General features: G+C 38.4%; 1 protein-coding gene and 1 long non-coding RNA gene across 3 annotated transcripts; both read right to left on the bottom strand.

Annotated features, from left to right (window-relative positions):
* Nucleotides 1-686: 686 nt before the first annotated feature.
* Nucleotides 687-23,153, bottom strand: LOC116059143 (GTPase IMAP family member 9-like). Its single transcript, XM_036007700.1, has 4 exons — nt 23,053-23,153; nt 17,530-17,664; nt 1,407-2,432; nt 687-691 (listed from the first exon to the last, which is right to left on the bottom strand). Exons 2-4 carry the CDS (start codon nt 17,552-17,554, stop codon nt 687-689), a joined length of 1,056 nt encoding a protein of 351 aa, XP_035863593.1. The 5' UTR covers nt 17,555-17,664; nt 23,053-23,153.
* Nucleotides 6,007-10,896, bottom strand: LOC116059150. 2 transcript variants are annotated; one of them, XR_004898749.1, is made up of 6 exons: nt 10,209-10,896; nt 9,503-9,574; nt 8,748-8,807; nt 8,419-8,556; nt 8,103-8,320; nt 6,007-6,518 (listed from the first exon to the last, which is right to left on the bottom strand). It is a non-coding gene; the product is annotated as an uncharacterized LOC116059150 (long non-coding RNA). The 2 variants fall into 2 exon arrangements; XR_004898748.1 differs by having other exon boundaries at nt 8,103-8,556.
* Nucleotides 23,154-24,391: the final 1,238 nt, after the last annotated feature.

Here is a 24,391-nt window from a genome sequence, read left to right as displayed (position 1 = left end):
TGGGAAACACTGCATTACTGATGAATTTGTGGGTTAGCCCAGAGTTGTTAACCGTGGTTAAAACAATCATACTAAAAATAACTGAGCGCATCGTAATCTTATGTTACCCACCAAGAATAAGCTAACGTTGTAGACCAAGCATTAGCATTAGCTACTTGTCAACCGGCACCTTTACAGTAGGCACTAAATTACTTTTCCTCTTCAGTCCCCCTACAGCAGTGATCGTCAACTGGCGGCCCGCGGGCCAGATCCGGCCCGCCAAAGCTTTTAGTCTGGCCCGCAGAACAATCACGGATTCAGAAAATGTAAAGCATTTCAAGCATTTACAGCAGGTAACATTACACAGGTAGAGCACAAACCCAGCCCCCTGTATTTGCATCTCTATTCACATGCCGGGAATCTGTAGATACCTGCGCTCCACACACACAGCTGAACCGAGATGTGTGTGCGTTAAAACACGCAGTACCTGACTGGGAATGATACAAAGAAGATAACCAATGGCCGCTGGGGCAGATCAACTCACGCTAGTCTTGTTACTGTAAGTAGGCTACAATAAAACCTTTGTGAGTAAAAAGTCAATATTTATCAATGCACTCACCTGTATAGACAGGCATAAACATGTAGAAAGCATATTTCAATCTGCTCTGTCTGCTCAGTCCACCGTGCTGTTTTACGCGAACACAGCTCTACTCTCCAAATAGAGAATTTTTACAAACAAGCTAAAACAAAAGCTGTCTGTTTGTAGTCTAACTGTTTATCTTAGTTTGCTGGGAATCTTGAAATTTGGACAAATTCTTATAAATTTAACTGCTGGCTGAACGAGCCATCCTCTCCGCTGGAGCGGTAAATCTATGGATGTATTAAGACCAAAACCTATACATGTGGCTACTTAATATGCACGTGAATGACGCGACCATTATGTTCGCGTTCTTCATTCTTGATGATGATGCTGGTTGTATTTTTTTGCAACAACATCGGTTTCATTGCAAATGGGCATAGGTGACGAATGCATAGCCTGCTTATCAGTCCGTTCATCATTAAAGCTGGGCTTTTCCACATCAACTTTTCGCTTCAGCCTCGTTGACAGTGACATTCTTACCTGACAACAGCCGTTTCTTTCTGCAAGCATTTTCCAGTGTCTGCTTAGAAAAATTCTGGCCCTTGGAAAAATGTAGTTGATGACCCCTGCCCTACAGGTTTGAAGCGGTATTGCCCATTACCGTTACCATTACCATTATTCTTAAGTCTCAACTACAGCTTCGCTACCCAATCTGGCAAACTTGCATAGTGCATAGGTTCGTTTTGCAGTGAAATGTAAACTATTTGCGCAAGTTCGAAAATCAGGCTGAAAATTACTGAGTGATTCTTTGTAAAAAAAAAAATAATTACAGAGATTTTTTTCTCACCTCCTTCTTTTTCATCCAGCTTGTTCCGTTCCTTTGGCTGTTCCTTTAAAATCTTCTCCTGTTCTTTTGTCAACTCTTTGTCTTTCTTTCCCCTTATTTCCTTCTCCCTCTTTATTTTCTCTTCTCTCTTACTCTCCTCCCCTTTCTTTTCCTTCCCCCCCCCCTCTGTCCCCTCATTGTCTCTATTTTCCTCATCCCCTTTCATCTCCTTGCCTCTTTTCAACTCTGGTGTTCTCTCCATCTCTGCTTTCCTGTTTTCTTCTTTCTGCCTTTTAGCCCGGAATTTCTCCACTATATTTCGAAGCTTTTCTTCATATTCTGCTCGTAGTTTCATCTCCAGTTCTTCTTTCTCTTTGTGTATTTCATCCTCTTTCTCTTTCAGTATGCGTTTTTTCTCCTCTTTGATTACCCTTTCTGCCTCTTGGTACATTTCATTGGTGTAGTGACTTCCTCCGTTCTTCTGGACTATGGTTCTGATCTTCTTAAGCAGCTCAGTGACCTGCGAGCGATTCTCCAGCTCATTATTAAAGACATGGTACTGACCATTGCCCCTGGCCACAAGTTCCTGCAGGTCCCGGCTGCCCTTCATGAACTCCTCAATAGTGGTGTTTTTAAGAAGGTCACCATGAGTAAAGAGAACCATGCTGTATTTGTCTGCATCCTGGCCAAACATTTCTTGGACCTTCTGCACTGACTGCTTTTCCTCTTCTGTGAATCTGCTAAGCTTGATGACAACCAGGAAGACATGGGGTCCAGGCGAAGAATAGGAGATGCACTGGACTATGTCTTTATGTGTTTTATCCTGGGCCCACCTGGTGTCAGATAGACCTGGGGTGTCAATAACAGCAACCTTTTGTCCATCCACTTCAGCACTGGCCTTAGAGCACTCATCAGTTATAGACGTGGCGCTGAACTTTGATTCAAAGCAGTTACGCCCAAGAATGGTGTTTCCTGTGGCACTCTTCCCAATTCCAGTCTTCCCCACCATCACAATCCTCAGCTCCTCATCATTTCGTAGAATAGCTTCTGTTTGAAAGGATGAAGAATACTAAATAAGAATTTATGATTTCATATCAATCAATTCAGTGACATCAGAAATAGGCATCTTTGACATTAAGGAAGAAAGTGCAACTCCAGATTCTTTGAGAGAGAGAAAACTATTTGCACAGTTTTATATAAAATGTTCTGATATATTTTTTTATTTCTTGATGCAGTTGCACAAAGGTTTTTATTAGTTATAAGTCCTACGAGTGATTGCAATACTATTGATCAACATTTAAATCAAACATAAAGGGTCCTATGGTGTCGAAATGAACCCTTAAATTTTGCCCCAGTTCAGCAGTTTAGAAACACTGCATATAACACTACATGTACACAATATTCAGGTTTTTGCCCTTATTCCGAAAAAGACGATATTCCGACTAAGCTGTTTACACGGCTAATGAAAGAGAATATTCCACTAATATTCCTCTTTACATGTAGCCGTGCAAAATACGATTTTTTAAAAGTTTTCCAGCGGTGGCGGACTTGTTGGACCGTGTGAACACAGCGTCCCTCTTTTATTCCTTCAACCAGCTTCTTGAAAAAGTCGGCATAGCGATGTGTGCGCATATCCAAAAATCTGTTGATATCCAAGTCTTTGATAATGTTTAAAAGTAGCTGTGTTTCTCCTTATCTGGTCTGCAGCCTTGCAAACTGTTGGCTGGTTGGTTTGTGTACAGCAACCATAGAAACGCACAGAGCTGACTGTAAGCCGTAAACAGGCATATGATGAATGTACAAACAGAACATGACACGTATCAAACTCGGAATATTATAATACACTGTGGGTATAATAGTGGAATATTGGTGTGCATGTGAACGTACTCAGTCTTTCACCTAGTGGTGGTGTCATTAGTGAGTGATGTTGCTGTTCCGTGTGTGAGTGTATTTATTGAGTACTTTGTTTGATGGATACATGAGTTTGCTCTCAATAGATTATCAAAATAGCACCACATTTGGTGCCATTTTCTGCATTTAAAAATTCTTCTCAAATGCTTTGATAAAATGGAAGGGATTATTCTGAAACTACACTAGAGCCCAACCAATATATCGGCGGGCCAATATTATCAGCTGATATTAGGCATTTCCCAAACTTTCGGTATCGGCATTTTTAATGGCCGATACATGTTTGTTTTTTTGTTTTTGTTTTTTTTATATTAATTCATCAGAATCATTTATTTGTCATTATAAATGATTCTGATGAATGAATATTTAAAAAATAAAATAAGACCCCCTTCAACCATGTTCTGAGTGTTGGCGTTGCATAATCTGTCCACCAGAGGGCGCTCTACAACCTTCCTGTTGCTACACTCTTTGATTTTGTTTTTGTTTTGTTATTGTGTTTTTGTTCAAAGGACTTTAAGTTTCATATCTTAAGTTTGTATTTTTATACATTTTATTTATCAGAACTTTAATATATTTTGATGTTCTGTTGTGAGTATAAAACAAACAAGTTCATTTTTAAACTGCATTATCATATTATTTTAGTGAGGACTCGTAAATAACTACAAATAACTAATGTTAGGGAAATCTGTTTGTTTTGTTACGTGTTTCTGGATTTTTTTTAAAAATATATATCAGCTGATATATCGGAATATCGGATTTTTAAATCACCAAATATTTGTATCGTTATCGGCCTTAAAAATCCTTTATCGTCAGGCTCTAGACAACACTCTACAGTTGTCAAATATTTAGTTTGACACCCTTTGTCTCATTCATTAACTTGCACACGTGATGTGAAAGAGTTAAATCGGACAGAAAATTGTTATGGTCCGATAACCTGTCAGTAACCATAACAGTTGAACATTAAGAGTTACACTGATGTGTCTCAGTAGTGAACACGGTTACCGCACATAGAGCCAAGAGATCCATTTTGGATTGCAAATGATTTAAGGGAGGCACAGACTTCATGTAGCATGTTTGTCACAAATACAGATCCAAAATCTACACAAAAACAATTTTGAATCAAAGAACCATATGTACATTAACATAGTAGTGTCATGACTTACCATAGCTGGAATGTTTGCTTGCCATGTTCGGGTTTAAGCGTAGAGAGTCGATACTGCAGCTGAAGTAAAAGTCTTTCTGGTGCTGCACCTCTTTATATGGCTTCCTGCATGAAAACACATCCATTTATGATTGCACTGTCAAGTCAGAGAAAGAAAGATAAACCTGTATGTGTATGGAGTTGGTTCAGTTACTGTACAGTGTAGGTAAATCATATTCAACCGTTAAAATGTAGCCTTCGTGATGGAAAGTGAACCATAATATTTGTATTTATAGAAATGCTGGTACATGAATTATCATGAATTCATGCATGACTTCATGCATGAAAAAGCATGAATTCATTCATGTAGTACTTCATGAACTATATACCTGGATTTATAGTATCTCATGCATGACTTAATGCAGGAACAATACGTTTATTAATTCATTAATTAAGGTATTTGAATCATCATGACTTCTGATTTATCAATGATGTTCATGTCTTCTTCATCAGGTAAATCTGTAGTTAAAATGACAGAACAAAAAACTGTCCAGTCACAGCAGTGTACATATATTCTAATGAATTATAGTGTTGTAATCATGATTAACTAAATATTACTTCTTCATTACTTCTTCATGTTTGTGGCCCCTGAAATAAAGTGCTGACCTGGACCAGTCATAGCAGTATACATGTATTCTAATGAATTATAGTGTTGTAATCACGACTAACTAAACATTATTTCTTCATTACTTCATCATGTTTGTGGCCCTTCAAATAAAGTGCTAACCTGGTACATCTTTAAAATTGATAAATCAGATATGATTAATGGTGCCATGAAATTGAAATGTATTAAGAATTAAAGGGGTGGGTTTGCAAAATTATACTAAGGTCACTAGATTTACACAAAATACAGTATACTGCAGATGCACTTTTATAGTTGCTTTATTCACAACATAAGGCACTTAAACAGTAATGCCTGAGAACAATGCTCACCCAAGTAGAATATTTATGATTTTGACTTTTTACTAACTTCTTAGCATCTGTAGACCTGAAAATTCTTGACAAAAAATAAAAAAACAGATACATGATCTGTAAGTGCAGAGTGCAAATGTTTACAAATAGTAAACATTCAAAAACAGCTTCAAGATCCAACTTAAATCCTACAAAAAACAACAGAAATACACAATTTTCAAAAAGTATGCAATATTAAGTTGTAGGCCTATGATGTCCAATAACATGACAATCAACAAGTGTCATGGTTTGGAGTTTGAGTTTCTGTTGGTGTTGAGGTTCTGTTGTTGTTTCTTGTTTTTGTTGTATATTTGTTCTGTTTCCTGTTTTATTTTGATAGTCTGTTTTCTGTCTTGTCTATTTTACTTCCTGTGTTTTCCCTCCGTTGTGATTGCCCTTATGTGTTTCACCTGTTTGCCCAGGCTAGTGTCACCTGTCCTTTGTTAGTCCTCGTTACCTGGTTATTTAGTCCCTGTGCTTTCTGTGTCTGTTGTTGGTGGATCGTCGTTTATCTTCTGTCGTGAGTCTTTGTGTGTTAGTTTCTTCCAGTGTAAGCTTTTTTTCTCGTGTTCTTTGATTCCCTGTTTCTTCCGTGTTCTTGGTGGTTTTTCCTGTGTTTTTGGACATTACCAGCTTGCGTGTTTTTGTAAGCTCTCTTTGTGTTTTCATTAAATTATTTTTATTTCCACTGCTGCTTCCTCCTCGCATTTCTGCACTTGGGTCCAAGCCAGATTCTTGACAACAAGTTGACCCTTTTATTTCTTGTAAATGTCCAGCAAGGATCCAGCTTCTTTTTCTTTTTTTTAGAATTGCTGAAGCTGTAGGCTCCTGCTCACAAAAGCCCTTACATGTTTCAGCAAACCTTTTGAGGCTTTCCTTTCTTTTAACAGTAGACCTCAATGTCTTGTACAGCTCGTGGTTGGTAGCTGCAAGTTCAGCAATTGGTGCCTGATATACAATGGTATTCCGATCTACTACAATCCTTGCATAGGCTTCCGCTTTGCTGATGCCATCATTCCTCACCATCTCCAGCACCATGTTGTAACGCTGGATGGATTGGTCAGGGGTTTTCACTGCAAATACAAAAAAACACAAGTAGCATGAGACCATATTTATGCAACTTGGACTTAGGCATCAATAATGTAAATATCCACCAGATGCATGAAACTTAAAACCCACCCTATTTGCTTCATAATCAGACCCCTAGCTCTTAACACAGTAGTCAACCCTAGCACACACTTAAATACTTCAAGTACAAATTGTGCAGCAATAGTAACAATAATAAGGTAAAATGCCAACTGGAATCAGAGCTCTCTTAAGTTGCATTAGCAACGTTTCAACCCAACTCTTACTCAAGGACACACTAGCAATGTACCCAAATCAGAATTTTCTAGTTGAGTCAACTCAGCCAGCACTTCAGGCCAATACCTTGAACACTGACCTTGGGACAATTGCCCCCTTAAAACATAAAATGTCACTACGACCTCCCTGCAACCAAATATCCCGCATAAACTCAAGGGTAAAATCAATGCTGCTAGCTGGCTTTTCATTTTTATTTTATTTTATCAGCTTTATCACCTTTAATTTCATGAATTACTACAAAATGAAACTCTTGAATGTTATCTGATAAAAGTGCATTGCAAGCCATTGTTCGCACGCTTGCCAAAGAGCTTTCTTAGAATGAGAAATGCCACTTTGTACCGATGTATCATTTAAAAAGTTAGCAAGGACTGCACCTGCTTTGGGGTGTCTCTCGGTCAGTAAAGAATGTAACTCTTAACTTACTGCACACATCTGGACAGCAGTCAAGCAATAGTTAATGCTAGTGGTTAGTATTAGGGCTTGGGAATTTGGGTTCCATCGACTAATCTTAATACCTGACTTTAAGGGGCCAGCCCGAGCAAATGAGGAACTAATAGGTATATAAAAATGACTAGTGCCATCATAATTACTTAATCAGAGTGATATGTGCCAGAAGATAAAACATGTAAAACATAACAACTGTAGAAGCTGTTCTTTCTAAATTAATAAATTAAGTATCATAAAAGAATATGGTAATGCCATGTGTGCATTTAGACGGTAGGAGGAATCAAGTAAATACACAGGCAAGGCATGTGTGAGCAATAAAGGACACATACAGTATGTCTATGACTCTCTATAAAATAGGGATGCCACGATGAGGACATTTTCCCACTGGTTAATAAACTTGTGACAACCGCTGTGTTACAGATAACTGTCCAGTTATAAGCAACACTGCTGTCAATTTTAATGGCAACTTCACTCTTTTGGGGTTTATGACAAACCAGTCATCAAAATTAAATTGGCTAATTGTTTTGCAGCTGTTGTGCATTTGTAAGGATTCAACACACTGCATAACACAACAACTTGATGAGCAAGGCATCTGTCAGCCTCAATGGAAATAGCTTTCACCTGCTGCATCTCTCTTAAAAATTAGTGCCCTCTGCAGTTGTGGGACTTCTGTGATACTACTAGAGAGGAATTTGTTTAGGGAAGGTATAACATGTTTCTGCTCACAGAGTGGTTCTTTTTGTTTTGTCAGCATTGGTCAATGTGCTCAGACGACCTCATTTTAAACTTGCAGTCCATAAACAGACGAGAAATATGTCACTTAAGTATTTGAACAACTCAGTACATACCTCGCATTTTTTTCAGCTTTTTTGTTTTGCGCTTGGACTTGGACTTTTTGGGCTTCTTGTCCTCAGATGATGCTGTGTCAGCTTCAGAATCAGAGGACTCATTAGATGAGGAAAGGTCAGTTTCATCTGAGTCATCTTTCATCCGTCCAGATTGTTTCTTTACAGGTGAGATCTTAACTGCTGTCTCAGCTCTCCTGTCATTTTTGAGCGTGTAAGAGCTGTGCAAAACAAATAAAGTGATTTAACAACAGATGTTTCATCACAATCAACGTACATGTACATTTATGAACTTGTAATCTCCTCAAATCATCTTTACCTTCTTTAAGTCTCTCCCGGAGGAAATTTCTCTCCTCAGTAAGCATATCGATCCATTCTTTTAAGGTGGCAATCTCACCTTTTTGCCTTTCAATGGTTTGCCTAGCTTCCTGCAGAAGTGTCTGTGGAGTAGAGTATTCTGGAACAGATGGAGGCCTCATAATGAAATATTATTACATTTTAAACTTTTGACAATCTCCCTCTCCTTAGCTAATAGCAAAATGGCAGATAATTAAAGCTGCATAAAACTAAAATTATAAAACTGAAAATATAAATTCCATCTTTAATGTTTCACTGAATGTAACTGGCTATGAAACACATGCCACATACCGTTTTCTTTTGCCTTTTCTTTTGCAGAGGTTCCTGGATGGTCATGTGGAGGTGGAAGCACTGTACATTTTGAATGAAAGATATAAATAAATTTAGAGAGATAATACCTTCGCTACAGATGATGTCAATGTTCTTTTTTGGCCAGTAATGTATGTTTATGTCTAAGTAGCAGCCAGGTCAAGGGCTAATTTTGTATCAGGAGATAAGAACCTCTTCAGATAATTTTGTATGTTGGGGATTCATTTTGGATTCATAACAACTATTAGTAAGTTTTAGAAATTTAGCATTTGTAGTAAGCTTTATAAAAACCACATAAAATACAACATACAATGCTGAAAAAAGTCAACATTATAATTCAACAATTTCAGTGAGTGCTGGAGTAAAATTAACCTTACAATAGCTTATATACAGCACTGACAATGTAATAAAACAGACACCCCCTTTTTTAGCAGTACATTTCTTTTGCTGATTTTTTTTGTGTGACAATGCAGCACTAAAATATTCTGTCTGTCAGGATTTTAAAAAAGGGTATAGGTTACCAACAGTACATGTAGATAGTAGTAACCACCTGTGTTTTGAAGATCTTCAGAAAGGATCTCTTTTGGCAGGTTTTGACAGCATCTTTTTTATCTCCATCATGAACAACAAACTTTAGTTTCACTATTCAGTTCCAATGTTTTAAGAGAACAATAAACAACCTTTATAACAACAATACTACATTATAACAACAATACAGACAAAACAATGTAGCATACCTTTTTCATGCATCTTGGCATTTGCAGGTTTTTTTTGTGCCTTATCTTGTGGAGGCTGTTGCACAGACAGGACTGGGTGGAAGATTACACAAGACAAAACAGAAGAGAATAACTTAAAGCATCATTTTTTAGTGTCACTATCAATGTCACATCACTTATTACTGCTTATTGTTTTTTAGGAGGGGGTTGTGGGAGTAACGTTATCATTTCACTGTGCAGAGGCCCAGAAGGATGACATGAAGATACACATTTTAACCTGATACTTAAGCTAATTCAATTTAATGTAAGTTATATATAAGCACCTTTTAAGTGCACATTTTTTAGAAGTAACGTTAACGTTATTCCTGAACAGTATGCTAACCATTTTTCACATTAGTGAAGTGTTGTGTAACGTTAACAGTGTAACATTACAAAACGATGATATAAACTAAACCTAAATAGTTACAAAGCTGGCGTACAGTGATAACGTTATCAATTGTAAAAGAGAATAAATAATAATAAGCTTTTATAGCTAACATTGACCTTTACCAGTACGTTGGAATAACCAATACAGAAAACTAGCACGCAGTTGACCTGGCTAACGTTAGTTTGTTCTTGCTAGCTAGCTAGTTAGCAAACATCACTGTAATTTTGTAACGTTCTGAATTTTATAACATACTTTTCCGTCACCAAATTAGCAAGATTAATGTTTTCTTATGTTACATACCAATAATTTTGTCCGTGTCATACTGAGGTTTCTGACACTTTCTCTTGCCTCTTCACAGAGCTAAGGATTCCATGCTTAGGTTGTTTTCAGATCTTGCACGCACCTCTTTCTCTTCCTCCTCCCACTCCATTGTCCTCAGTAACGTTATCTGGTGCTAACTGCAGAACGGTGTAAATTTTTCTCATTCCGAGGCAAAGTCCCAAGTGGAGCTCTGGAGGAACCTGGATTTCCAACATCATGTCCCAGGATGGTACCACTGTCAGAGAACACGGCGCTCCAAATAGTTTGATATCATTAAGAACGTTTATGATGTTTTTGTTAGGGAGCATCTCTACAGATAGGGGCGCTATGCATTTTAACAGGAGGCAAAACACTATTCGACAGGGGCACACAAGACCGCTCGCGAAAGGTCACCCTACTCTGTCTCTGATTGGTTAGGTTTACGCGGGCAATTAACATCGCTGAAAAAAAAAATAGGCCACCAAACCTCACGTTAAGACCAATTTTACAATCCATGGTAGGGACATGAGTCTGGAAAGTAAAATATTGTGTTTGACTGAAGGAAAGCCAACTAAAAGGAAGACAGTCAAGCTGATTAGATGGCTACAAAACAAAAAGCTTTTGAAAAAGAAAATAAGGTGCAGGTTATGTCAAAACGCAATGAAGCTGAAGAAGAAACACAACTCAACAGATGTCCAAACCACACCTACGAGTAATGTAGCTATTTCAGACCAACCCATTTTAGATTTGCGCGGGGCGCAAGAGTCATTTATCCCGCCGTTATAATAGCAACAGTGCCCAAGATCCGCCCACAAAGCTACTTGCGTTTCACGTTTGATACATTCGTTTCAGATCGTTAAAATAGAGCCCAAAAATTATTAACTTTCAGAGCTATGCATCACTTGTGCCTTGGACACAGATTTATGTTTGTTCCCTGTTCCTGGTGCGTTCCAGCCTTAGCCTAATAGATAAAAAGACAATTTAACTGCCCGCTATGATGGCACTACCCTGCACTACAGAGGCAAAAATGACTTGTGAATTATAGGTAGGACACAGGAAATCTGGCTATTAGATGTTTTAGTAATGACATTTATCTACATGAAAAATCTTGAGCTCAAACTTGACTTTTTGACTTTTGACCTCTATTTTGAAGTTATGGTACTCTGCCTTTGTATTGTCTGCAAAAAGTGATACATCACGCCAAGACAAGAGGCAGTAACTTCCACATTATCTATATTTGGTTGCTGATCACCATTCACAAAATCATTATAGTAACACCTGTGTGTGTGCGTGTGTGTGTGTGTGTGTGTGTGTCTCTGTATAGTACCACCTGTATAAAATCTGAGGATCATGGCATATATTTTGATGATTTACAATTACTTATAGCCATCTACTTGTTGCTATCCTGTACTCTAACTCAATTTTAGCGTTCCAAAACAAAGTCAAAGAGCAGTAACAGGTGTTACGGTGTTCCGCCTTTGGTTTCTCCGGAGGCTTTTGGAAGTCACTGTTAAGACAACCCATTATTTCCTCGAAAAACAACGAAATTGACTCAAGATCCTTATCCGCATGATAAAGGATGTCTTGAATGACCCAAAAATATCATGAACTCATATTTGACCAAAAACTAAGTTACTTCCTTTTGCCTTTGCAGGGCAGTAATGCAGGTAAACATTAGCTAAATTTGGTAAGTTACGTAGAATAGCAGCATTTAGGGTTTTAAGCCTATGACTTTGCTGCCTCTCAGTAAATTAGACTAATGCAGGGCTTCTTAAAAACCAGACCAAGGTCCGCATCTGGACCGAATGGCATGTCTATCTGGACCCAGCCCATACCTTGTGTCATGAATACACCTGTAAAGTGTAGTGTTTTCTTATCCCTCCTGGAAAGGTACAGCTGGGTACCCTTATTGGTACAAAGATTGACCAGGACAACCGAGCACTCAACTTGAATGTATGTTGTTTAAACGTCATAAGTTAGCTAATTAAATATTTTGTTATTGCCAATCATTCCTGACCTCTCTTATTGAGTAAAAATCAGATACAGACCTTTGAGTAATATGTTTGAAAACCCCTGTATGTGTTTTATAGGCGTGTTGGTGAGACATTTTGGGATGCACATGGACAGACGCAGACCTGGGCAGATTACAAAATAAATGTACCATGAAATAGGACTGTCATTGCCTCTGAAATAGGTTTAACTGTGCAAGTCTGACTGGGCTATATGATTGAAAAAACAGGAGTCAAGTCAAGTCAAGTTTATTTATATAGCACGTTTAAAACAACCAGAGTTGACCAAAGTGCTGTAGAAATTGAAGTGCACGGCACAACAAGTAAAATCAAAGCAAAAGGAGTCATAAAATAACACAAATAAAATAAAATAGCAAGAAAAGCAAGAAAATACAGCAACATATAACACATACAACATATAACAATAAAATAATTGAATGAAAATAAAAAATTATCAAAGCTTTGGAGCTTCCACAGATCTTCCATATTCTAGAGTTATCCATACAAATATGCTAAACAATGCAATGAAATGAAAGGGTTAACCCTATAATCAAACATTTCTTACAGTGCACGTCTTCACATTATACTAAAACATGGTCATAGCGGAGCATAGAAATCAGTTGCATTAACTGATCTCACCCTCAACCAAAAGTAAGTCATATGTTGGAGGATGGACAAATAGTGGACAAAAGTATGTGGACAACCATAACTCATAAGTAAACAATAAAAACAGTTTTCTCATAATGAGATGCTGTGAACTTTAAGAAATACATGCTAGTAAACATCATTATCAACCACCTAGTAATATAAGGAAATACCTTAATTAACATCAACTAAGGGTTTACTTAGACCAGTGGTTCTCAACCTTTTTTGTGCCAGCGCCCCCCTATCCATTATCCAGGTCTCTCTCCCCCCCCCCATCAAATAAGATGTAAGCTAGTTGCCCCGAATATTAATGATTACGCCCTAATATTAGGCCTATTATTGTTGTTACTATTGTTATCACAAATAATCAAAAAATCATATCATTGAATGACAAACAACATATTTATTAGTTTCCCAGGTATCAAAAAAGCCATGTGAATAGAAATTATATTTACAGGTGTTTAAAAAAAAATGCAACCATTTGACATTCAATTTAAATTAGTTAACAGCAGCCAATTAGAACGACTAGATATGTAACATTCAAACTTTAATTATGCATTACAAACACCAACAGTAGCCAATCAGAAACAGTTAGCAATTTAACATTCAAATCTAAATCTATAATCGAATTGTTCCAACCGAAAACAAGCTGGCACTTATCAAGGGGTAAAAGCAGAAGGATTAACTTCCGAATGGAAATCAGTTTACAACCTTTGAAAGTTAGTGAGAGCCCTTTTTTGATGCTTAGAAAAGTATATGTAAGTAATAGCAAAAAATAATTTGGAGAAACTCAACCCCACATCGCGCTGCATTTTGTGAGAATCCCAGCAGAGAAGATTTGGCAAATTTTTCATGGGCACAACCCACATACTCAGCGCTGATGCTCATCTCACAAATGCATGTTCCTTACAAATGGGGCACCATTTGTAAGGGAACTAAACAGGCTTTCCAACGGTACAAGATTTATTGCCAAAAAGCATTGTTACCACAGAGAAATAATCTACCAAACACAATTTTCTTACTTGTTGTGCTAAGTTTAGACACCTTAGTTAACTGTTATAAACAGTTCGTCAAGGCTTGTTACTACATTAACTAATGGTAAAATAGACACCTTAGTTAACTGTTATTAACAGTTAGTTAAGGCATTAACTCGTGGTAAATAATGCATCAGTTAATACCTTAGTTAACATGAGCATTTGTTAATAAATGTTTATTACACAACTTATTAAACTGTTAGTAACGGTTAGTTAATGCTTATTAATGCATTAACTAATGCTAATTAATGTACCCTTATTGTAAAGTGTTACCGTACTACTAATGTAAAAGCCTGTATTTTTAACACTAGAACAGCCCACACCATTTAACGTTGTGATTAAAAAGGTGGAAGTTTTCCATCCTTCTTATTGCTGAATTAGTTTTCCATACAGTATATTATTCTGCAGCTCAACACATCACAACACAGTTCAAAACAGAGTTTACGATTTACACTCCCTGCCTTGTTAGGAAATATTACACTTGTTTTTCTTTTCTGCTTTCTCTCTGGCCTTTTTGTCATGCCTTTCCTGTAACTGTTTTGCTTGCTCTTTCAGAACTCTTTCATGCTCTGCCTTTAATTGTTGAATCATCTTCTGCTGCTCCTCCTCTTTTCTCTTTTCCATCTCTTTCCTTTCCTTCTCCCTTCTTGTGTCCCACTCTTTCTTCTCCTCGTCTCTCTTTTCCATCTCCTTCCTTTCCTTCTCCCTTCTTGTGTCCCACTCTTTCCTCTCCTTTTCTCTCTTTTCCATCTCCTTCATTTCCTCCTTCCTTCTTGTCTCCCACTCTTTCCTCTCCTCTTCTTTTTTCTTTAGCCACTCCCTCTCTATATCCAGCTTTCTCTTTTCCAAATCTATCTGTAGCTTCTTTATCGTACTGTTTAATAAAGGCAAGTCTTCATTCCTATCCCTCTTCAACATCTGCTCCATTTTTTTTTTCTCCCTATTTCTTGCCATCTCCATCTCCTTCATTTCCATAGCATACCTCTCCCTTTCCCTCTTCAAATCAGTAATATCATGTTGTACCCTTTTTCTCTCTCTTCTCTCTTCCTCAATTTCAGCCTGGAATTTCTCCATTACATTTCGAAGCTTTTCTTCATATTCTGCTCGTAGATTCATCTCCAGTTCTTTTCTCTCTTTGCGTATTTGCTCCTCTGTGTCTTTCAGGATGCGTTTTTTCTCCTGTTCGATTGCCCTTTCTGCCTTTTGGAACATTTCATTGGTGTAGTGACTTCCTCCGTTCTTCTGGACTATGGTTCTGATCTTCTTAAGCAGCTCAGTGACCTGCGAGCGATTCTCCAGCTCATTATTAAAGACATGGTACTGACCATTGCACCTGGCCACAAGTTCCTGCAGGTCCCGGCTCCCCTTCATGAACTCCTCAATAGTGGTGCTTTTAAGAAGGTCGCCATAAGTAAAGAGAACCATGCTGTATTTGTCTGCATCCTGGCCAAACATTTCTCTGATCTTCTGCACTGACTGCTTTTCCTCTTCTGTGAATCTGCCGAGCGCAACGACAACCAGGAAGACATGGGGTCCAGGCGAAGAATAGGAGATGCACTGGCTTATGTCTTTATGTGTTTTATCCTGGGCCCACCTGGTGTCAAAGAGACCTGGGGTGTCAATAACAGCAATCTTTTGTCCATCCACTTCAGCATAGGCCTTAGAGCACTCATCAGTCATAGACGTGGCGCTGAGCTTTGATTCAAAGCAGTTATGCCCAAGAATGGTGTTTCCTGTGGCACTCTTCCCAATTCCAGTCTTCCCCACCATCACAATCCTCAGCTCCTCATTATTTCGTAGAATAGCTTCTGTTTGAAAGGATGAAGAATATAAAATTAGAAGTTACCCTTTAAGGAATTGTAAGTTTTCACAAATAGCCATCAGTGTCGATGGGAGAATTTTCTCCCCCGAAATACAACGCTCATAGGTCACGCAGCAATTACAATACCTTTTTTTTGGTTTATTGTGAGGCAGGGCTCTGTTTTGGCTGTAGTTTATGTATTGTATGTATGTACATGTAGTTATGACAGGGGCAAAGCAGGAAGGGATTTAGACCCAGAAAGTCCAATAAGGGTGGGAAGGAGGGGACATGGATAGGTCAACCAAACGCAGGTGACCACTGTTCATGATGTCCCTGAAGTTTTTTCAAACTTAACTTTAACGTTGACATGTTTGAAACCGCCACTGTTACCTTTTCTGGTTTAGATATGAGGACAGAAAACACTCCTGTGGGTCGGATTAGAGGGGGGGGGGGGAGCAAACGGCCAGTATTGTCGTATGTTTTGGAGGACTTGTTGGTTGATAGTGTTGGGCTTTTCCAACACTATTTTTTTCAATTGGAAAGAAATGCCCAAAAAATAATACTAATAATTAAACAAGTTGGAAATCCAACTGTGTCATTTCCCAGTTTTTATTTATCCATAAGTAATTTAAAAGATGACACTGATTCAAGATCTGAGGGGTACAGACTGTAAACCAGGTCCCTTTTAGTCCTGATCCAGGACTTACAATAGGAACAGCTAGCAGAGCCCTGCCAGATGATATGAGGCTGCACTCTTGCTCATTGGTGAGCATCAAATTAGTCCATGAAATGCTTTAAAGCTAAATAGGAAAATCTTAAAATCAATTCTATGACTTGCTGGTCAGCAGTGAAGACAGGGCTGATATGATTTTGTCTTTTCGTTTTCTTAAACTCAAGCAACCCTGAAAGTGTGAGATGGCTGTTTGTCCCTGAATACAGTGAATTACAATAATTAAACTGAGATATGTCTACATACAGCTGCTACGTTATCTAAGGAACTCGTATTGTTTGTTTCCAGACATTAAAACATGACGCACACAGTTGTTTTCATGGTTTGTGGCTTTTGAAGTTATTGAAGTTAACTATCCGTTAGTGGTCTTGGGGGAAAAATATCTTTTTATTTTAACATTGTAAATGCAATTTTTAAATATTATTGTATATATCTGCTGTCAATTTACCATTAGCCATGTATCTGACAAAATACACACTTAATTAAAACAGGCAAACTTAAAAACATTAAGTTGACTGAGTTACTTTCAGAGGTGTCACCAAGTAATGTTCAAAGATGAAAATAAATTGCAAAAAAAGTTTGTTTAAAACAAAATAAGTTGCAGTTTGACAGAATTAATAACATTTTTAAATGTATTCCAACCCCTTCTGTAATGAAACACTGACAAATAGCCAAATTCAATAACTTAAAAAAAAATGACATAAGCAGTGTTTCCTCTGTTGATTTTGCCAAGCATATGTGTTCACGGCGCCTGCAATATCTTTGTTTACACTGAAGGTTTAGCTAAACTGGACACCTCCAGCTCAAGTTTAAATATATCTTCAGGAAGACAGGTATTTTAGAAATTGGGATGGCACTACATAACTACATCGTGGTTAAATTGTACTGGCTAATCCCAATTCTCCTTGATCAAGATTTCATTTAATGCTTCTGTGTAAGAACCTTCATGTATCTGAGCTGTTCTTCCCATTTACATAAACATACTGAACACAACTTCAAGTCAAAGAACAATATACTAATAATACAAAAACAATACATTCACAACAATTTTATCAATAGTAAAATAGAATATAAACATTAACATAGTAGTGTCATGACTTACCATAGCTGGAATGTTTGCTTGCCATGTTCGGGTTTCAGAGTAGAGAGTCGATACTGCAGCTGAAGTGAAAGTCTTTCTGGCGCTGCACCTCTTTATATGGCTTCATGCATTAAAACACATCCATTGATGATTGCACTATCGAGTCAGAGAAAGAAAGATAAACCTGGATGTGTATGAAGTTGGTTCAGTTACTGTACAGTGTAGTTAAATCATATTCAACCCTTTAGATTTACATTACATTAACCATAATGTAATTGTATGTATAGTAGCAGATACAGGCTTTTCTTGCTCGCTTTCAACAATTATGTACTAATTATGTCAACATCATCCAATGGATATACATCACTTTGAATTATGGGAAGTTCTTTTTTGTTTTTTGATCAACACAGGACTTTCACCCAGGAGAGCCGGCATCACGTCCCGCGTGTGGCGTTTGTCAACCGTTTTAAAAAAAAGTTTTTTTTTTATTTAAGCCTTCCCCAATGTTTCTTTCCTAAACCGAACCGTTTATTGTTTTCCTAAGCGTGTGACGTTGGTCACCGTTGTGTTTTTGTCGTTTTTTCGTGTTTCTGTCGTTTTTTAGTGTTAGTAAAGCCTTTCCCAATGTTCTTTTCCTAAACCCAGCCTTTTTTTTTTTTTTTTTTTTTACATGCATGTGACGTTGTTCTCGCGATAGCAAGGCACGTTCTCGCGATAAGACGCATGATGTATGTTTACATCCGCTGTATACAGCGTACACATACACGTGGATAGCTCAAAATGCGTACAGATAACACCAAAAGGCAAACACATTGGGACACTCCCAAAACATATGTATAAATGACCCTGAGACATCAAGTGTACATATGTCACAATTAGGAGATGGGATGATTTTCATAGCTTGATGTTTTCTTGGAGTAAGATACATTCTGTGTATACATTTAAAATGTATTAATTGGTGATCAGGGTTTTGGGAGGTATCCTGTAGATTCTCCCATTCTGTGTCCCAGTAAATCTCTTCCTCTTTGATAGAGGATAAATCCCTACACATGATGGGAAGTTCTGATGTGATCCAAATTCAAAGGGTTGATACATTACCAATTTTGAGAACAAATCAGCATTGGCTTAATGAGTAGCACAAGAGACACTTTGGGTCTTACAATATTCACCATATCAACCATTATGCTAAATGAAATAATCAAATTAATACATTTGCTATCAAATATTTCAAAGTAAACACATGGTACTACAGTGCAGCTCTCTCATAATTACTGATCACTGTATCTGATGCTTTAAAAGGTCACATCTGTGCAAACAAAATCTGTTAATCTCATGAACATACAATCTTATAAAATACAGACAGTTCCTGTATTCTGTAGTAGAAGACAGACGAACATTTATGAAGGTGATGTTATATATTGTTCTTGGGATAGTGTGGGTTTGCACACAGTTGACCCCTTTGATCCTTTATGGGACATTTACTTAGGCATAACTGTTTTTAAATTTTTTTAAAAACTACAGAAATGTCCTCACGCATATCATTCATTCAGTCATTGCTCTATTCAATTTGATACTTCATTTTCCAGCAAGGAAATTTAAGTTAAGTTAATCTTTCACGTTTATTGACACTCAGACACTAATGGCGTTTTTCCATTACATGGTTCCTGCTCGACTCGCCTTTTTTGGTTTTCTGTTATGAAAAAAAGTCCCTGGTACCTGCCAACAGGTACTTTATTTAGTATCACCTCCGTCGAGGTTCCAAGCAAGCTGAGGCGATACCAAAAGGTGACGTGAAAACCTGCAGACTACCGATTGGTCGGAGAGAATCGTCACTAATCACTGCATCATCATTGCTATAGCGACAGACAGGGGTATCCTGAGCAAACCCACCATTTATAAATACAGCAGTTTAGCCAGCGGTGTTTTTTTTGCTGCCTCCAGCTTCTTTTGAAACAAAATGTGTCTTCTGGCAAACAGCCACATGCCGAGAATCAAAAACAACAAACCTTCCACGTTCTGTGTGTGTGGCGTGTTAGGTCACGGCAGTTTCGTGTGGTGTCGCTATGACGACCAGCCACGCTCGCCTCACGCATGAGGCGGTACTAAATCTGCAATGGAAATGGAGCTGAGTAGAGCTGGAACTAGCAGTGGGTAAGCGCCGTAATTAACGTCACAGACAGCACTCTCATGTTTTAACAGTCATAACACAGGTGTGTTGATGAACAAATAACTGAACATAACTTTATCTTACAAGCTTGTCGCCTTTTGCACCGCACTACATATATGTAAATTTATGGGAACTACTGCAGTGCCCCTTCAAAATTTGCCTGTTTGGAACTTGCTGATTGCTCGGCCTCTTGCTGATTGTAGCTTAAAAACAAAAGGCCTCGAAAGCACTTAAGACCTCATATTATGCTTATTTTCAGGATCATAATGGTATTTAGAGGTTATATCCGAATAGGTTGACATGGTTTAATTTTCAAAAAAACACCATATTTTTTGTTGTATTGCACATTGCTGCAGCTCCTCTTTTCACCCTGTGTGTTGAGCTACAGAGTGAGACATCTCACTTCTGTTCCATTTTTTTGGGGAGTTGCACATGCGCAGTAGCTAGGTAAGGACTACTAGCCAGTCAGAAGTAGAGTATGAGGGAGTGCCCTGACAGTCCCTAGGTAAGGACTACTAGCCAGTCAGAAGTAGAGTATGAGGGCGTGCCCTGACAGTACCTATGTAAGGACTACTAGCCAGTCAGAAGCAGAGTATGAGGGCGTGCCCTGACAGTAGCTAGGTAAGGACTACTAGCCAGTCAGAAGCAGAGTATGAGGGCGTGCCCTGACAGTAGCTAGGTAAGGACTACTAGCCAGTCAGAAGCAGAGTATGAGTGCGTTCCCTGACAGTAGGTAAGGACTACTAGCCAGTCAGAAGCAGAGTATGAGGGCGTGCCCTGACAGTACCTATGTAAGGACTACTAGCCAGTCAGAAGCAGAGTATGAGGGCGTGCCCTGACAGTACCTAGGTAAGGACTACTAGCCAGTCAGAAGCAGAGTATGAGTGCGTTCCCTGACAGTAGGTAAGGACTACTAGCCAGTCAGAAGCAGAGTATGAGGGCGTGCCCTTACAGTACCTATGTAAGGACTACTAGCCAGTCAGAAGCAGAGTATGAGGGCGTGCCCTGACAGTAGCTAGGTAAGGACTACTAGCCAGTCAGAAGCAGAGTATGAGGGCGTGCCCTGACAGTACCTAGGTAAGGACTACTAGCCAGTCAGAAGCAGAGTATGAGGGCGTGCCATGCTAGCAGCTAGGTGAGCATTATAACGTGTGTTCCAAAGTGACCACGTTTGTCTCTGAAGTAAAGGCTGGACTACAATAGAGCTGTTTGGAGCAGTTTGTGAACAGTGTTTTCTGTTGGAGATGGTAAGTCCCTTTGGGGGGGACTTTGGGCTTTTTTACTTTGTAAACCTATAACATGCACAAAAAAGATATATAACATAATAAAGGTAAGGGAAAAAGCCAAAAGCATAATATGAGCACTTTACAAAAGATGTTAAAAGAAATGCCTTTCAGTTTAAAAGGAAAGGTGGACCTTAAGTGTTCTCACAGTTAAAAATTATCCCCCAACATAATGATGCATGCATAACAATAAAGTAATTTATAATTCTACTGGTACCTGACGATCAATAAGTTATAGTTTTATTTTTTATTAATGATATATTTTTCATAAACAATTATTTCAACAAAAAATTACTATTCCAATTAAACTGCATTTCAGGCTGATTTATTCTGGTTCTTTCTGATTTATTCGGATCAGTCGGCCTGTGTGGTTGCTTGATTTCAGCGAGGTGCGGACGCCAGCCCTCCTTTTTTTCTTGTACTTTATGGAATACAAAAATTAAAACAGACATCTTTATTTCATTAGTTGTATCATTAGTTTATTGCAATAAAACTGAGAACACGACTGCCACAAATCCTGATGAAAACTTAAAAAAGAAAAGAAACAAAACAAGAACGTATATTATAAAGGTGTAAGCAAGGTGATTACTTAAACAGTTGTAAGTAATTTTTCTCATCAATGTGTCTACAGAATTAAAAAAAAAAATCTAAAATTTTGTTTTTAAATGCTTAATTGCATGCTTATCTTTTTCCTGCAGCCCATGCTTGTCAGCCACCACCCATTCTGATAGATAGTGAGGGGTTCAGATACTACACTTACATTTCTGTGGTAATGTCCAGTCATGTCTACATCTGAATAGTGTCAGAATACTGTGTTTTACTCTACCTCTACCTTTACTTCACCGACTGATACATTGTGCCATTTCCTGCCAGAAGCGTTTGACACAGAAATAATAACCAAGAGCAGTACTGAGATTGTATACAAATGCTACCACAGCAGCTGACATAGTTAAAATTCACAATGTGAGATTTAATGGAAGTCATTGTTCAGTTTTGCTTAATTGCATGCTTTTCTTTTTCCTGCAGTCCGTGCTTGTCAGCTTGTCAGTTTGAAATATTAGTATCAGTATTGTTCTAGAAATATTAGTATCAGTATTGTTTTAGAAATATTAGTATCAGTATTGCTTGACATTTAAAGTTGGTGTGCTCATTGCAAGAGTTGTGTGCAGTCAGAGGAAGTGGTTACAAGTTCCTGGCAGGGCACACTTGCACTGCCTGTACAAGGATTAGACTCTGATGCACAGAGAGTTAGCTTAAGCTTTCACTTATAATTTATACCATATATAGTGTTGTTCACCAGACAGAGTAGCAGAATAGCAGGAACCGGATGTTATTGTGTTCATTAGATGAAGATGCACCAGACTGAGGACCCAAACCCTGTGAGTGTGAGTGTGTGTGTGTGTGTGTGTGTGTGTGTGTGTGTGTGTGTGTGTGTGTGTGTGTGTGTGTGTGTGTGTATAGGGTGACAGAAGAATCTGCCCAGAGACAGGAGGATGAGACCCCATCAAGGAAGAGAATAAAGAATAAAGGTCAAAGGATATTGTGGAAAGTGGCTCACAAACTTGACAGAGACTTTGTTATCCTGAGCTCCGTACTTTCATGTCTGAAGTTATTGACACTTAGTGTCTTTTGTGAACCCACACGTGTTTTGTAACTTAACTGTTGGACTCAGTAAACTTTGCTTAACTTGAATTCTTCATCTCAGACTTGATCCTTGAGTTTTGGTATCATAAGTCCTATTAACGAATACACAGGAATTAGAGTAAACTGGAGTCAGATTTCTCGGCCTTCAGGCCTGTGTCTTTTTCGCCAAAATTCCCTTTTCACTGTGGTAATGTCCAGTCATGTCTACATCTGAATAGTGTCAGAATACTGTGTTTTACTCTACCTCTACCTTTACTTCACCGACTGATACATTGAGCCATTTCCTGCCAGAAGCTTTTGACAGAAATAATAACCAAGAGCAGTGCTGATATTTTATACAAATGGTACCACAGCAGCTGGTATAGTTAAAATTCACAATGTGAGATTATTGTTCAGTTTGTACATACACAAAAGCAATTGATGGATCGATTGAGAAAATGAATTTCTCACCTTTTGATGTTCCTGTATGTCTTATCAGACTGGATTTTAGCTGCTGGTCATGTCTCCTGGAGAGGTGTGATGTTATTCTGAACAGAAACTGACCAGTCATCTATTTACTAAAACATTTGCTTAGATAAATACTGCACCACACACTATAAGTTATACCCGTGCTGTCTTTACTGAAACTTCAGCTACACCACTTCCGTGACAAGCAAGAATGTAATAGACCAACATGTCTCCACCCTCTTTTTTTCTTTAACTTATTGAATACAAAGATTCAAACAGGCAGTTGTATAACATTAGTTCATTACAATACAACTGAGAACGCCACAAATACTGATCAAATCTAATCTAAAATAAACAAACCTAATAAGTGTGAGAGAGTTTTGCTTAGAACAGTCCCGTAATGTTTAAATGCTTCAAAAACAAAGATAGAATTTAATTTCATTAAAGTGCTCATATTATGATCATTTTCAGGTTCATAATTGTATTTAGAGGTTCTATCAGAATAGGTTTACATGGTTTAATTAAAAAAAAAACACCATATTTTTGTTTTACTGCACATTGCTGCAGTTCCTCTTTTCACCCTGTGTGTTGAGCTCTCTGTTTTAGCTACAGAGTGAGACCTCTCACTGCTGTAACATCTTTGTTGGGAGTCACACAGTACCTAGGTAAGGACTACTAACCAGTCAGAAGCAGAGTATGAGGGCGTGTCCTGACAGTACCTACGTAAGGACTACTAACCAGTCAGAAGCAGAGTATGAGGGCGTGCCCTGACAGTACCTAGGTAAGGACTACTAACAAGTCAGAAGCAGAGTATGAGGGCCTGCCCTGACAGTACCTAGGTAAGGACTACTAGCCAGTCAGAAGCAGAGTATGAAGGCGTGCCGTGACAGTAGCTAGGTAAGGACTACTAACCAGTCAGAAGCAGAGTATGAGGGCGTGCCCTGACAGTACCTAGGTAAGGACTACTAACAAGTCAGAAGCAGAGTATGAGGGCCTGCCCTGACAGTACCTAGGTAAGGACTACTAGCCAGTCAGAAGCAGAGTATGAAGGCGTGCCCTGACAGTAACTAAGTAAGGACTACTAGCCAGTCAGAAGCAGAGTATGAGGGCGTGCCCTGACAGTACCTAGGTAAGGACTACTAACCAGTCAGAAGCAGAGTATGAAGGCGTGCCCTGACAGTAACTAAGTAAGGACTACTAGCCAGTCAGAAGCAGAGTATGAGGACGTGCCCTGACAGTAGCTAGGTAAGGACTACTAGCCAGTCAGAAGCAGAGTATGAGGGCGTGCCCTGACAGTACCTAGGTAAGGACTACTAGCCAGTCAGAAGCAGAGTATGAAGGC

This window comes from Sander lucioperca, chromosome 11, assembly GCF_008315115.2.
Source record: "Sander lucioperca isolate FBNREF2018 chromosome 11, SLUC_FBN_1.2, whole genome shotgun sequence".
Classification (NCBI taxonomy): Eukaryota; Metazoa; Chordata; class Actinopteri; order Perciformes; family Percidae; genus Sander; species Sander lucioperca.
The sequence above is the reverse complement of the archived record's forward strand: the minus strand, read 5'-3'. Positions and strand labels throughout refer to the sequence as shown.